At 36.6% G+C, this 12,579-nt stretch overlaps 1 protein-coding gene across 2 annotated transcripts; it reads right to left on the reverse strand.

Moving 5' to 3' along the window:
* Positions 1 to 364: 364 nt before the first annotated feature.
* Positions 365 to 6,560, reverse strand: LOC132033533 (endo-1,4-beta-xylanase 1-like). Of its 2 annotated transcripts, XM_059423531.1 has the most exons (10): positions 6,186 to 6,560; positions 6,032 to 6,094; positions 5,513 to 5,575; positions 4,781 to 4,843; positions 3,795 to 4,162; positions 3,553 to 3,712; positions 3,087 to 3,439; positions 2,524 to 2,701; positions 1,739 to 2,272; positions 365 to 1,633 (listed from the first exon to the last, which is right to left on the reverse strand). In XM_059423531.1, exons 1-10 carry the CDS (start codon positions 6,258 to 6,260, stop codon positions 518 to 520), a joined length of 2,973 nt encoding a protein of 990 aa, XP_059279514.1. In that variant the 5' UTR covers positions 6,261 to 6,560; the 3' UTR covers positions 365 to 517. The 2 variants fall into 2 exon arrangements, with proteins under 2 accessions (XP_059279514.1, XP_059279515.1); XM_059423532.1 differs by lacking the exon at positions 4,781 to 4,843.
* Between the last annotated feature and the right edge of the window lie 6,019 nt (positions 6,561 to 12,579).

The following is a 12,579-nucleotide window of genomic DNA, read 5'->3' on the forward strand; positions in this document are numbered from 1 at the left end:
ACTTAAGAAGTGGTTATCTCAGTCTAACTGAACATGCAGATTGGTATAGAGTAGTCTGACAGAACTTTTGGCTGGTTGAACTTTATTGGGCTTTTATGCGGCGTGCATAGATTATATGCACATTACTGCAAAGTGCTGAATTTTAGTGTTATTGGCATCTATTAAAGCAGTAATTCTTGCCTTACAGATTGCAAGAGTCACTTGAAATGTAATAGATCAACAAATTGAATCCCAGTGCCCATGAGATAATTGATCAAAGATATCTTGCACATTTCTGCCTATGCTAGATCCTAACGGGGAAAATAATAGTACTAGTTACTGACTTGTGAAATAAGGGTAATACTGATGAACTAATTCAGTGCAGTCAGATGAACTCTTTCTTTATTTACTCACTTGAAAATAAACAAAGGAGACAATTTGAAGAAGATTCATACACAGAATAGAAGAGGGAAGGCATGAACATAACTTTTGCACAACACAATCATACGATGAGGTGACAAATTGAGTAAAAACATCACTATATGTCAACGGAGATCACCAGGGCATTATCACCCTTGTCGACCACAAATTTCTTGGTAATTTTCTTCGCAGAAGTTATGACTTCCACTTCATAAGAGCCATGGAATCCACTAAAGCTGAATTGCCCTTGTTCATCAATATGACCATGAGCATGGGATAACCACTCGTGCTTAAGAGCAAGGTACCTTTTTCCAGCTTCATTGATGTCACCTTCTGCATTCACTAAATGTGCATTTGTTCGACTCATGAACAGCTCCCAGAATCCCCACAACACTATGCCTTCTACAGCAGGGTGAGCATAAGCTTCCCGAAGCATAACTTCTAGATCATCAGCTCTAACGTATTCATTATCAGAAGACACATCAACTTCGGTGAACCAGATTGGAAGTCCAAGAATACCAAGTTTGTCCAGAGCAGAACATACAATGGTTCCTACTGGACTGTCAATATGTCCCTGAATACCTATACCTCCAACTGGTGCACCGTGCTCTTGGAGATCAAGAATATGCTCAATGTACTTCTCAGGGGAAGATCGGGGGTCACAACCATCCTCAACATGGTAATCGTTTACAAATAGGATGGCGGTAGGGTCCAATTGATGTGCAGTTTTAAACATGTATACTCTGATGTCATTACCCAATCTGTCTTGGTAGAAAGAACCATGCATCATCTCATTATTCACATCATAATGAGGAAACTTCCCCTTGTACCGTGTCAACAGTCCTGTTAGACGGTTTTGAACAGCTGTCATCAAGTCTTTTTTGTTCAAGGATTGTACCCATGCCTGAACAGTGCCCACCACCTCCCAAAAGATACAGTGACCTCGAACTTGGATGCTGTGTTTTGTGCAGAAATCCAGGAGCTCATCAGCATCTTTGTAGTTGAGATTCCCCTGCTGTGCTTCTGTCCAGTACCATTTCAGCTCATTTCCGAACACAGCCCAATTAAAATTCTTGACAAAGAAGGCATTGAAGTCTTCATTGTCCATGTTTGTTCTGCTTATGGCTGCTCCAAAGGGGAAGCTGTTCTGCAGTTGTCTAACTCTAACAAATGTGCCAATCAAACTGCCTGAATCTGATCCCGAGAACTTCAATGTGACGTCTCTCTTGCGTATCTGTGAAGAAAATCAGCAAGAAAGAGAGTATTTGTTACAACAGCTGATGATCATTACTTAAAACACAATAAGTGGAAATATCATGAACACAAAATTAAGTACTACCATTGCAGTTTGCCTCTTCAAGTGTCTAAACCGTGCACGTCTGTCAACTGGAAAAATTTGAAGCCCAGCAACCATTAGGTCTACACCAGCAGCAGGACCCTGAATATAAACCATAACCTTAGTTGCTTGCTTCTCAATTCTAAAAGATCCTCCAATTTCATGCCATCTATCATTACTGATCTCAACTTGGCCCCCGTTCACCCATTGGCTGTCTACTCCAAGGGCAACATTTACGTTCTGAGGTCCTGATGTTTGTCCAATTTTAACCCATGCAGATACTTGATATGTCAAATAGAGTTTTACTTTATCTGTGATCATCTGAGCAGGACCCATCCAGTTTTGAGTACGACCGGTCACCAGAATGTAGCGGCCACTTAAAGGCTCATGAGCACCAAGGGAATCTCTAGCCATTGGAGGCATTATATGTGGTGAGCCTGTTTGAACACTCATCGTACAGTTTCCAAGTGCGAACCAGCCATTTGTGCCATCATTCAGACTTGTATTTGTGATTATATTAACACCAAAACCAGGATCCTAAAACAGAAGAAAAATGAAACAAAATAAATACTTAATGCCGTACGGAGAGTTAATGGTCAGAGAAGCATGAAAGTACTTAATGATTAAACAGATCAAACAGTTGAACTGCCAACTAGCTAGCTTAAGTGGCACAACCTAACACTTCTACAGAAAATTTTAGGCTTCAATTCCTATACCAATATCCTATCACCAACCTCAATGCAAATTAAAAAAGGAGGAAAACACACATTGCAGGATATTCAACTAACCTCAATAACTGGTGGAGAAGGAGGAGGAGCTTTAGATGCATGCTTTATGACTAAATTGTTAAGGAGGATATCCGTTCCTGCAGGTGGACCTTCTAGAAAGACAACAACTTGAGATGGGTTGTCATTTAGAAGAAACTTCCCTTGCAACGTCACCCAGTCTTTGTCTGTGGCTTTGACACTACACACCAGTAGCTTTTGTTAAAACACTCAGACAAAACTTTACTATACATGGTAAATGAAAAAATGGAAGGCAAAACAGAAATAAAGAAGAAAGGGATCAATTAGAACACCCCATTTAATTGCCACTCACCTAGTTCAATTTCAGAATGATTATGTTGACATAATAACCCTACAATGCATGAACTATTATAGAGGTGCAAAAAGAGAGATAACAGTAATTATTTATGTGCAGTTTGAAAGGTTTCCAACGTCTGAGGAAAAAACAGACAATAAAAAGATAGAAGATACTACAAGGATAGAAGAAAATTGTTGATGACAAGACAGTAGACACTACAAGTACTATTATATGCACAATATAAAAGGGGTAACTTGGATTCACCTACCTGGCAATGCCAATGTACCGTTCACGGTTATCAGCTGCTTTAACATATAATGTACTGCGAAGATCTGCACTAGTGACATTGTTACCATAGATCCGGACAACAGCAGTTACCTCATAAGCAAGTTTTCGCTTCACTCGTCCGGTTAAATCTTGCTGAATCCCATTCCAGCTCTGTGTGCGTTCTGTTGCAGATGCGAAGAATTTTCCAGACAGTGGAGTGATTTTCCCATCTGCCATAGAGGCATGCAAAGCCACCTTGCAGCCTCTCCCAGACCAACTTTTGAGGCCATCATCAAATTGAGGGTTTATTATGATGTTATCATCATCCGTAGAAAAGGATGATGTGCCAGAACTCTATCAAAATAAAGAGAGAATCCTTTCAGTAAGAGAACAGATTTTGAATAAACATGAGTAATCTCTACATAAAAGAGAAAAAGAAAGAACTATGGACATAGTATTCGACTTACATCACAAGCGGTAGAGCTGGGACATGAGATCACTACTGACTTTATGAGCAGGTCAGTTCCAGCTGGAGGTCCCTCGAGATAAAATATAACTTGATCCGGCATAGTTGACAGAGAAAATGAGCCTTCTAATATCTCCCAACACTCCTTTGAAGCAGATTTTCTGGATGGATTGAAGCATTACCATGACTATTGTTTTTTTAACAATGAAAGGTGACAAAGACAAGCTAGACACAGAATCTTACTTTGATACGAATAGATATCTTGTTTCTGCATTTTGATACACTAGTTTTAATGTGGCAAGGACTTCAACAGGACCCAGAAAAGTACCAGCAGCTCCAACACAAGCAGAAACTGTATAAGTGGAACCTGCTGATATTCTGCTTGTAATGTCTTGCTCTAAGCCTTGCCAACATTCCTTACGATTCGTGACAACAGCATAACAACAGGCTTCACCTGCTGTTAGTCCTTTATGATATCCAGAACCTGCTGGAACCACAAAAGCATCGCAACAATTGGAGTGCCACAGGTGCAGCCCATCTGAGAAGTCGTGGTTAAGGATGATGTTAGTAGCAGTATCATTCCCAGTATCTTTTCCATTTTCCTTTGCACTCTGTAAGAAATTAAACAAGTGTGATTGATGAGCTTGAAGCAAAATTTCAGCATATCCACTAATAATATCAGGTGTAAAATAATAGCCACAGTTGCTTCTTGAAGGTACAGATTTCATCTAATGATAAGTTTCTCACAGGCCATAGTAAAATATCCTGAAGCAAAAAGAAACTGCTCCTAGGTCAAACAAAACTACATAAGATACCGATTACGGGGGATTTTACTAAATTTTCTTCTATTACGCTTTTGATGGCAAGCCCTGGTGCAACATAGAGTTGCTCCTTTGGGGAGCATTTCGTGTTTCTCCTAACCCAATTCTCCAACACAAATACGCACAATGCTTCTGTTTCCTTATACCAACACCTAAGGTACTTACAGTTATAGTTTCTAGAGATACTAAATATTGTTCGTTATCTATAGGATTTGCAAGAAAACTCATCATACTTGGATATTTAGCTTATGGCAATTGCCTACAGTATTCCAATCTCAAATGCCATAAACCCTTCCTCAACCCCTCGAATAGCGAATTCGTCGATATTAAAGAACACATATCTCTCCTTTCTAAAAAGTACAACATCCCCCAATTAGGAAAAATGGAAAAATGCAACCCAATTCGTACCTGAGAATCAAAGTTGTTGGTGGCAGTTATTATTGGTGACTTCTCCATGCTCTCCTTTGATTCCTATTAGTCACAATCACGCGATCTTTTGAATAGAGAAACTCAAACTACCGAATGCAATACCCAAAAAAATATCCTTACAGAGTACAAGTTGGGGAGCATTCATGCACAATTTAAGCCAGTTTTTCTCCTTAAATCCACTTCTCCAACAGAAACACACACAAAGCCTGTGTTTCCTTATACTAACAGATAATGTACTTAACAATTTTAGTTTCTAAAAACACCGAATGATGTTCTTTATCTATACATTTGCAAGAAAAATCATCATACTAGGATATTGGTAAAAACCTACCCGCACCCGTGTTTACACCAAGCCAATAACTGCATGACATGTGTTTAACGCACTTAGACTTTTAGCACTTAACCATAGTGAATTAACATGAATTATCGCCTCATTAAATCACTTAACTATAATAAATTTACATGGTTTGGTATAAACAGCGGGTGCAGATAAGTATTTACCCTAGGATATTTAGCTTATGGCAAAAGCCTACAGTACTACAGTCTCAAATACCATAAATCCTTCCTCAACCCCTCGAATTCAGCAAATTTTTACATATTCAAGAATTAATAACTACTGAATACAGCAAAAGAATCGCCGAAAACACATGTTCTCCATTCCAAAATAAACCAACATTCCCAAATGGGAAAAATGCAAAACCCAATTCGTACCTTAGAATCAAAGTTGTCGTTAATAGTGATCATTGGTGACTTCTCCATGCTCTCCTTTGATTCCTATGGTCACAATCACGTGATTAATCAAATAGAGAAACTCAAACCGGACACAATGCCCAAAAATTCCCTTAAAGAGCATTTCTTGCACAACGCAAATATTTTCTCTCCTAAATTCACTTCTCCAACACAAACACACACAATGCATGTGTTTCTTTATACTAACAACTCACGTACTTACAACATCAGTTTCTAGAAACATTGAATGATGTTCGTTATGTGTCCATTTGCAAGAAAAAATATCATATCTGGATATTTAGCTTTTGGCACTTGCTACAGTACTACAGTCTCAAATTTTATAAACCCTTCCTCAACCCCTCGACTAGCAAACTTATTGATATTCAAGAATTAGTAAACAAGTGAAACCAGTGAAAGAATCTTGTCTCAAGAGTCAAGAACCTATATCTCTACTTTTTAAAATGGACTCTATTGGACAAAAATGCAAAACCCAATTCGTACCTTAGTATCAAAGTTGTCATTAACAGTGACCATTGGTGACTGCTCCATACTCTCGTTTGATTCCTATTAGCCACAATCACACAATTAATCAATATGCTTAATTAGTTGCCAAAAAAAAAAAAAAAAGACAATTAGTTTTTCAAGAACAGTATACCTGGGAATGTGGGTGTTGTGTTGTACGAGGTTTAAAGAGTCTACGAGCAAAGTTGCAAACAAATAACCTCTTCATTATATACAACTCTTCTTCTTCTTATTCTTCTGTGTTTGAGAAATTTTGCAAGCTAAGTCTTCAGAAAAGCGCGGGACACCAACCAATGATAACATCATTTTCAGTCTCTGACATAACTGTTTGCTACTTTGGTTTTTAGCTGTCTTTCCTGTCTTGTTAATCCAAACATAGACTAAAATAATCCCAACACTAATTCCCAAATAGAAGTAGTAGTAATTATTATGGCGTTGTGTGCTCTTTAAAATTTCCCCTCCTCTTCCCCTTTGTTTTTTATTTTTTTTTACCACCTTTTTACTTCCGATTTATGTATAGTTGGTGTGATAATGGTGTGAATTTAGCATAAAATTCGGTCTTTTCACAATAAGTGGTGTTTCACAAAATTAAAAAAGGTATTGATTCTTTTCTTTCAATTTTATCCTTATTAAATGGAGTTTTACATAACCAAAAAAAATCATTAAAGAGCACTTTTTTTCAAGACATTTGATCAAGGATAAGTTAGTAAAAACATTTTTTATTTTCTAGGAGTGAGTAATTTTCTTAAAGGTGTGTTCAAGCTAAAAACATCATTTATTATGAAACGGAAGGAGTATATGTTATTTTTAAAAATTCTTCTTAGTATAGACTTTATAATTTAGGGAGATGTTCTAATTTTCAATTGGTTGATACTTTGTCATCAAGTTTTCTTTGTCTTGGGGCAAAGTCCCACTAGATCCTATTTATAGTATATGGATGTATGCTTGAATTCAAATGGAAGATTGCTAGATATGTTAAGTTAAGCAAATATTTTTATGATATAAATATTTTCTGATTCCTTTCCCTTTAGTTCTTGGGTCTTTATTTACAAGCCAAATATCATTCTTAAGAATATACTTGTTTGGTAAACTCAGGGTTTCAGTTAATATGGGGCTCTGAAATTTCCTGCATTAAGCAGATTTTCAACCATTTTTTCTCTTATATATCCCAAAGATCTCCAATAATTAAAACCCCAAGTGAAAAGATGTTTTGGTATAAAATTCAGTTACAAAACGCTCTTTTAGTAATTTATCCATCACCTTGTTTGCAATCAAACTAAAAATTTGGAAAATTTTCCAGCATTATTCTAACAAACTGCTAGGAGTCTAGGAAAGTTTGCACTAATGCCATTTTTTGTTAAAAGATGTTAGGGCTCGTTTGGTACAAGGGATAAGCTGGGATTAAATTTGAGATGAGTTTATCTCACGTTTGATTGGAATAAAATCACAACATAACTAATCCCGGCATTAGTTATCCCGGGATTGTAGTGTTATTTTATCCCGTGAGAGGGTGGAATAACTAATTCCAGGATAAGTAATCTTGAATAACTGTTTCCCAACTAAACGACCCCTTAAGGTTTACAAGTTTAGTTGCATAAAAGGCAAAGGGATATTTATCCAAATATTGGCATGTTAGTGTATTATTTTCTTGAACTTTGTTAAAAATATCACAACGAGACCAAAGGTGGAAAGAAAAAAAAGGGTTTCAAGTTTCAACCGACATTATTTGATATGGAGAACAAAGCAGAAGGAAGAAGAAAAGCAAAAACTACCCTTGCGTGAGGAGTAATAAATTAAGAAGATGAAAATCTTTCATAAAGTTCTGTTGGAAAATGCAGTCATGGGAATAAGGAAATTACATGAAGAAACATAGAGTGCATTTCAATCATTTGAAATTACTATAGGACTTTCTCTATCAGGAAGTTGGAAGAAGAAAATTATACCTCCATTCATCATAACCCATGAGGAGTTGTCTTTCTTAGAAAAGCATGTCTTAACAGCAAATAGGTGAAGTACACAAATGACGAACAAACACAAACAGTTAGTAATTTTACTTGACAAGGTAGAATAGGTGTGATGCCGACTATGTTGCTCGGACTCTTCTAAAATGTCGTGCATGTGGGATCCTCCAAACAGTAGTGCAGTTTTGGAAGATCCGACACGGGTGCTGGAACATTTTTGGAGAATCCGAGCAACATAGGATACCGATGAGGGAGGGCAAGAAGATTTCTAGGCCAACAAGCTTTTGAAGAAGGGTAGCACGACACCTTGTTGACACCTAATTTTGGCTCGTCGTGCTTAAAATTAACGTTTCGGGGGGCCTTGATTCGTTAAAGAGCACGAAATAGCATTTTTACACATTTTTGCATTTTTTGACAATTTATCAATAATTATCCTTATTTTAGGAATTTCATCAATTTACTGTCATTTTTAAGAATCATTATTTTTGCACATGTACACGTAATACTACCATTTTGTGTAATTAATAATTGTTTCTTTATTTTATAGCAGTACATTTTTGTATCTTATACATTAATATTTAAATTTTAAACTTATATTATTATTTATACGTGTATTAGTTAACTATATGTTAGTACAGTCCGTCAATGTAGAGAAAATCGGAGCAATTAATTCTTAAACGCAGAGTAAGAATTTGATCAAGTCAAGGTCTTGTCACTTTTTAAAAGGTGACATTTGAAGTGATGAGTTATGTTATTTATCTATTGGTTAATAAATTTTTATACATTGGTTAAAAAATATGAAGGACCTATCAGGAAATAACCCAAAGATTAAAATGAGCATTGAGGGGATAAGGGGATATGGCTTTATATTCTTTAGATAACAAGATGGGTCATTTTGTTTAATAAAAGAAATTGGAGGGTTCAATTATATTTTCATCTCTTCACTACTACACAAAAATGGCAAAAGACATAAATTGATCCCTAAACTATACCCTAAATGTCGATATCACACTTAAACTATACAGGCGACCTATTACACACATGAACATTTCAAAAGTGAATTTAATACCACCTGATGTGGCACAAAAAAAATTATAATTAAATAATTAAGTAGCCGATGTGGCACAAAAAAAATTATAATTAAATAATAGGGGAGTGAGAATAAAATTAAAGCAAAAATAAATTTTAATTACAATAAAAAACTAATTCCCACCCCACCGCACTCCACCCTCTTCTCCTCCGCCTCTTCTTCTTCATTCCCAACCTCAGCCGCCACCCCCACTCCATCTTCATGGCCCCTCCCCCTTCGCTTCATCCCTTTTTTTTTTTTCATTCTCTCTCCTCCATTCATGACACCATGCCGCCGCTCGTCTCTCCTCTTCTTCATCCCTACTCCCTTTCTTATTGTATAACCATCATTGTTTCCAATCCTTTCTTATTTTCCAGGATGAGCTTCCATTTTTTTTAGGATCTTCTTCATTTTTCGGTCACCAAATTTGCATCTAATCTACCTATAAAACAAATTTTATTATTTTCCGATCAAACTATTTTCAAAGAAACAAAAAAAAAATGGCAAGGAAAGTTTGCACACGAAATAGCGGCTAATGGAGGAGAACATGGAGGTGGGGTGGAGGTGGAGCGAGAGTGGTGATTAAATGAAGAAGAAGGTTTGGGGGTGGGGTAGGGTGGCGTGAAGGTGGAGGAGACGGGAGGGTGGGGGTGGCGGTCTCCGAGAGTAGAGAGAAGAAGATGAAGATAACCGCCCCCGAGCTTGAAGATGTAATAGCGAAATAGTAAAATTACTAATACTCCCTCCGTTCAAATTCATTTGTCCACAATTATTAGAGGATTGGTGGTGGTGAACGGTGCGATTGGTGGTGGTGAAATTGGTGACGAAGGTGGTGGCGGATTGGTGGTTCGGTGAGATGGGGTGGTGGTGATGAAGAAGATATAATTATTGAAGGATTTTAATGGTTAATTAGGGATTAATTAGTGTAATATAATTAATAAAAAGAAAATCAAATGAATATAAAATTAAAATTTAGAAAATTTCCAAGGTGGCGCTGACGTGGCGCTAGTGTGGCGTTGATGTGGTGAGAGAGTGTGTTACACTTCCCGTTGTCAATGGTCATGTGTCATCAACAGGGGTAAATAAATTCACTTTTTCATATATTAGGTGTGTCATGGGTCACTAGTAAAGTTTAAGTGTGATATCGACATTTGGGGTATAGTTTAAGGGTCAATTTATGTCTTTTGCCACACAAAAATTTTAAGATCACCAAATAGGCCTAAATGGTCTTCTTCTTTCTTTTCTTAAAAACAGCCGCTAGGGCTCTCTCTCCTCCGACCAGCCACCGCCGTGCTCCACTGCCACAACGATAACACCACCACTAGTTGCGCCCTCTTGCTCCCTCCGTTCTCACCCTTTCCCCCTCTTCTTCCCACATTGCTTCGTCACCGTCAACGACATCCCAAAAACCCAACCACGACCCCGCTGCCCCACCACTTCATCTTCCCCTCTCTCCATTAACGTCGACCACCATGCCCACTGCCCGCTCCGACGAACTCCATTAACGCCGACGAGCAGTCCGTTTGTCCCCTTTCCCTTGTTCTCCAAGCTTCAACAACGATAACAATCCTAACCCCTTCGTCCTTTCCCGTCACTGCCTACCCGACGCCGGCGAACAGCCATCAACGGCGGGGGAGGAGCAGCCAGCAGCGACACTGCCTTCCTCCATGAAACCCATCTCCGACGAAACACCACGACGACGACGAACTCCCTCTATTTTGCTGCTTCTCGCCCCCTGTTGCTTCTGCATTAAGCGTATTTGTATATATTTGCAGGTTTATAACTATTTTGCATTTAGCGTTACTGCTCCATTCCGCTACTACCATTGTTGGACTGTTTTTGAGAGTTTTCCGGTGACCTCTGTGTTGTCGGAGCCGCTCCATCTTGCTCGCTGTTGTTGCTACTGGTTGCCTTCTATGTTTATCTTCTCCGCGGAGCCTCTTACTGATTTCCTTACGTTTGTGCATGTATATTCATGTGGTACTTTGTGAATTGGTTTTGGTCTTCTCTATAGCTGATGTATTGTTTTGATTCCTTACTGTTGGTCTTGGACTTTTCTTTTTGTTTATTTTTTTTTTAAAAAAAAAACATTATCTTAACTAATAAATCTTTGTTTTCTATACCCGGAAAATACTAACTTCGGCGGTCAATGGTGCTCTGCTTCACCTTTCTTGGCCGACTTGCTACAATCCCGCTATCCGAGACTGTTGTTGACACTTTCATCATTTTTATCATTTTGTTAATTTAATTTGGACAAATACTATGTCCAAATGGCCGATGAAGAAATTTCCGTCGATTTCCAAGCAGTACAAAAAGCGCTTTTATTTTAAGTTTATTTATTTATTTTCTTTAATTCATTAGATAGTTATTCTCTTACTAACATTTTTACCAAAGTGCTACAAGAAAATACATCTCAAGACGATACTTTAAGGAAAACCAAATTACCGTTTGTATTTACTTTCCGTTCTTTATAACCGTACAAAACATAAACTCGTAGTAGTGAAAACTTTATTTTGGAATGACAGGATATATTTATTTACTTGTACCCCTTAAAATTTGTCATTCTTCATAGTCAATACTTTCATAAATAGATTAAATTGACTTGGTATAAATACTTCGTTAATTAAAATCACACTCTTGGCATTTAGGAAAAAAATACTAGTCCATCCTTTATTTTATATTCTTTACACACTTTTAATACGGTGTACATTTTATATTATTTCGTGTACACTAATACATATTTTAGTTAAGTTAATCGACGCTAGGTAAATATTTAGTCGTCCATTTGCAAATATTTTATTCTTTAGAGGCATTACATATTTTCACTCTTTTTTTTTAATCCACAATCCCTTATACTTTTTTTTTTTTTTTTTACAATTCTTTTGTTCCTTACTCTTTTGATAGGATATTCATTAAACAAATACTCTTTTACGAAATGGTAGAAACAAGTCAAATCGACTGCAATTTTTTTCTAATTTTTTTGTTATATAAGATCTTTACACCAACGAATATTTTTAAAAACCTTTTTACATTATTTATGCATTGATATATCTAGTTATACATTTTTTTATTTTGATATACACTCTTTTATATTTGAAATATATTCTTTATATGTTTCATATACTTACATTCTTTTATATGCATAAACACGCATTCTTTATATACTTGATATACCTATTTTACATATTCTCATATTTTTTATACATCTTTTATATAGTTATATACATTCTTTACACTATGATATACACTTTATACCAATAGATACACTTTTATACTTACGAGGTACATTCTCTTTACACTGCTTTGTACATTTCTATCGATATACATTCTTTATAAAATATTTTATACTTGATATACATATATTTTTATACACTGCATATACTTAGCATATTATCACCTAGTGTAGCTTTTTCATGAAATCACAACATTTTGAAAAAATGTGTAATAATAATGATAAACAGTATAGATAATCCCCTCTAGTGTTTAGTTGAACTATA

The sequence above is a fragment of the Lycium ferocissimum genome, chromosome 10 (assembly GCF_029784015.1).
Source record: "Lycium ferocissimum isolate CSIRO_LF1 chromosome 10, AGI_CSIRO_Lferr_CH_V1, whole genome shotgun sequence".
NCBI classification, from domain to species: domain Eukaryota; kingdom Viridiplantae; phylum Streptophyta; class Magnoliopsida; order Solanales; family Solanaceae; genus Lycium; species Lycium ferocissimum.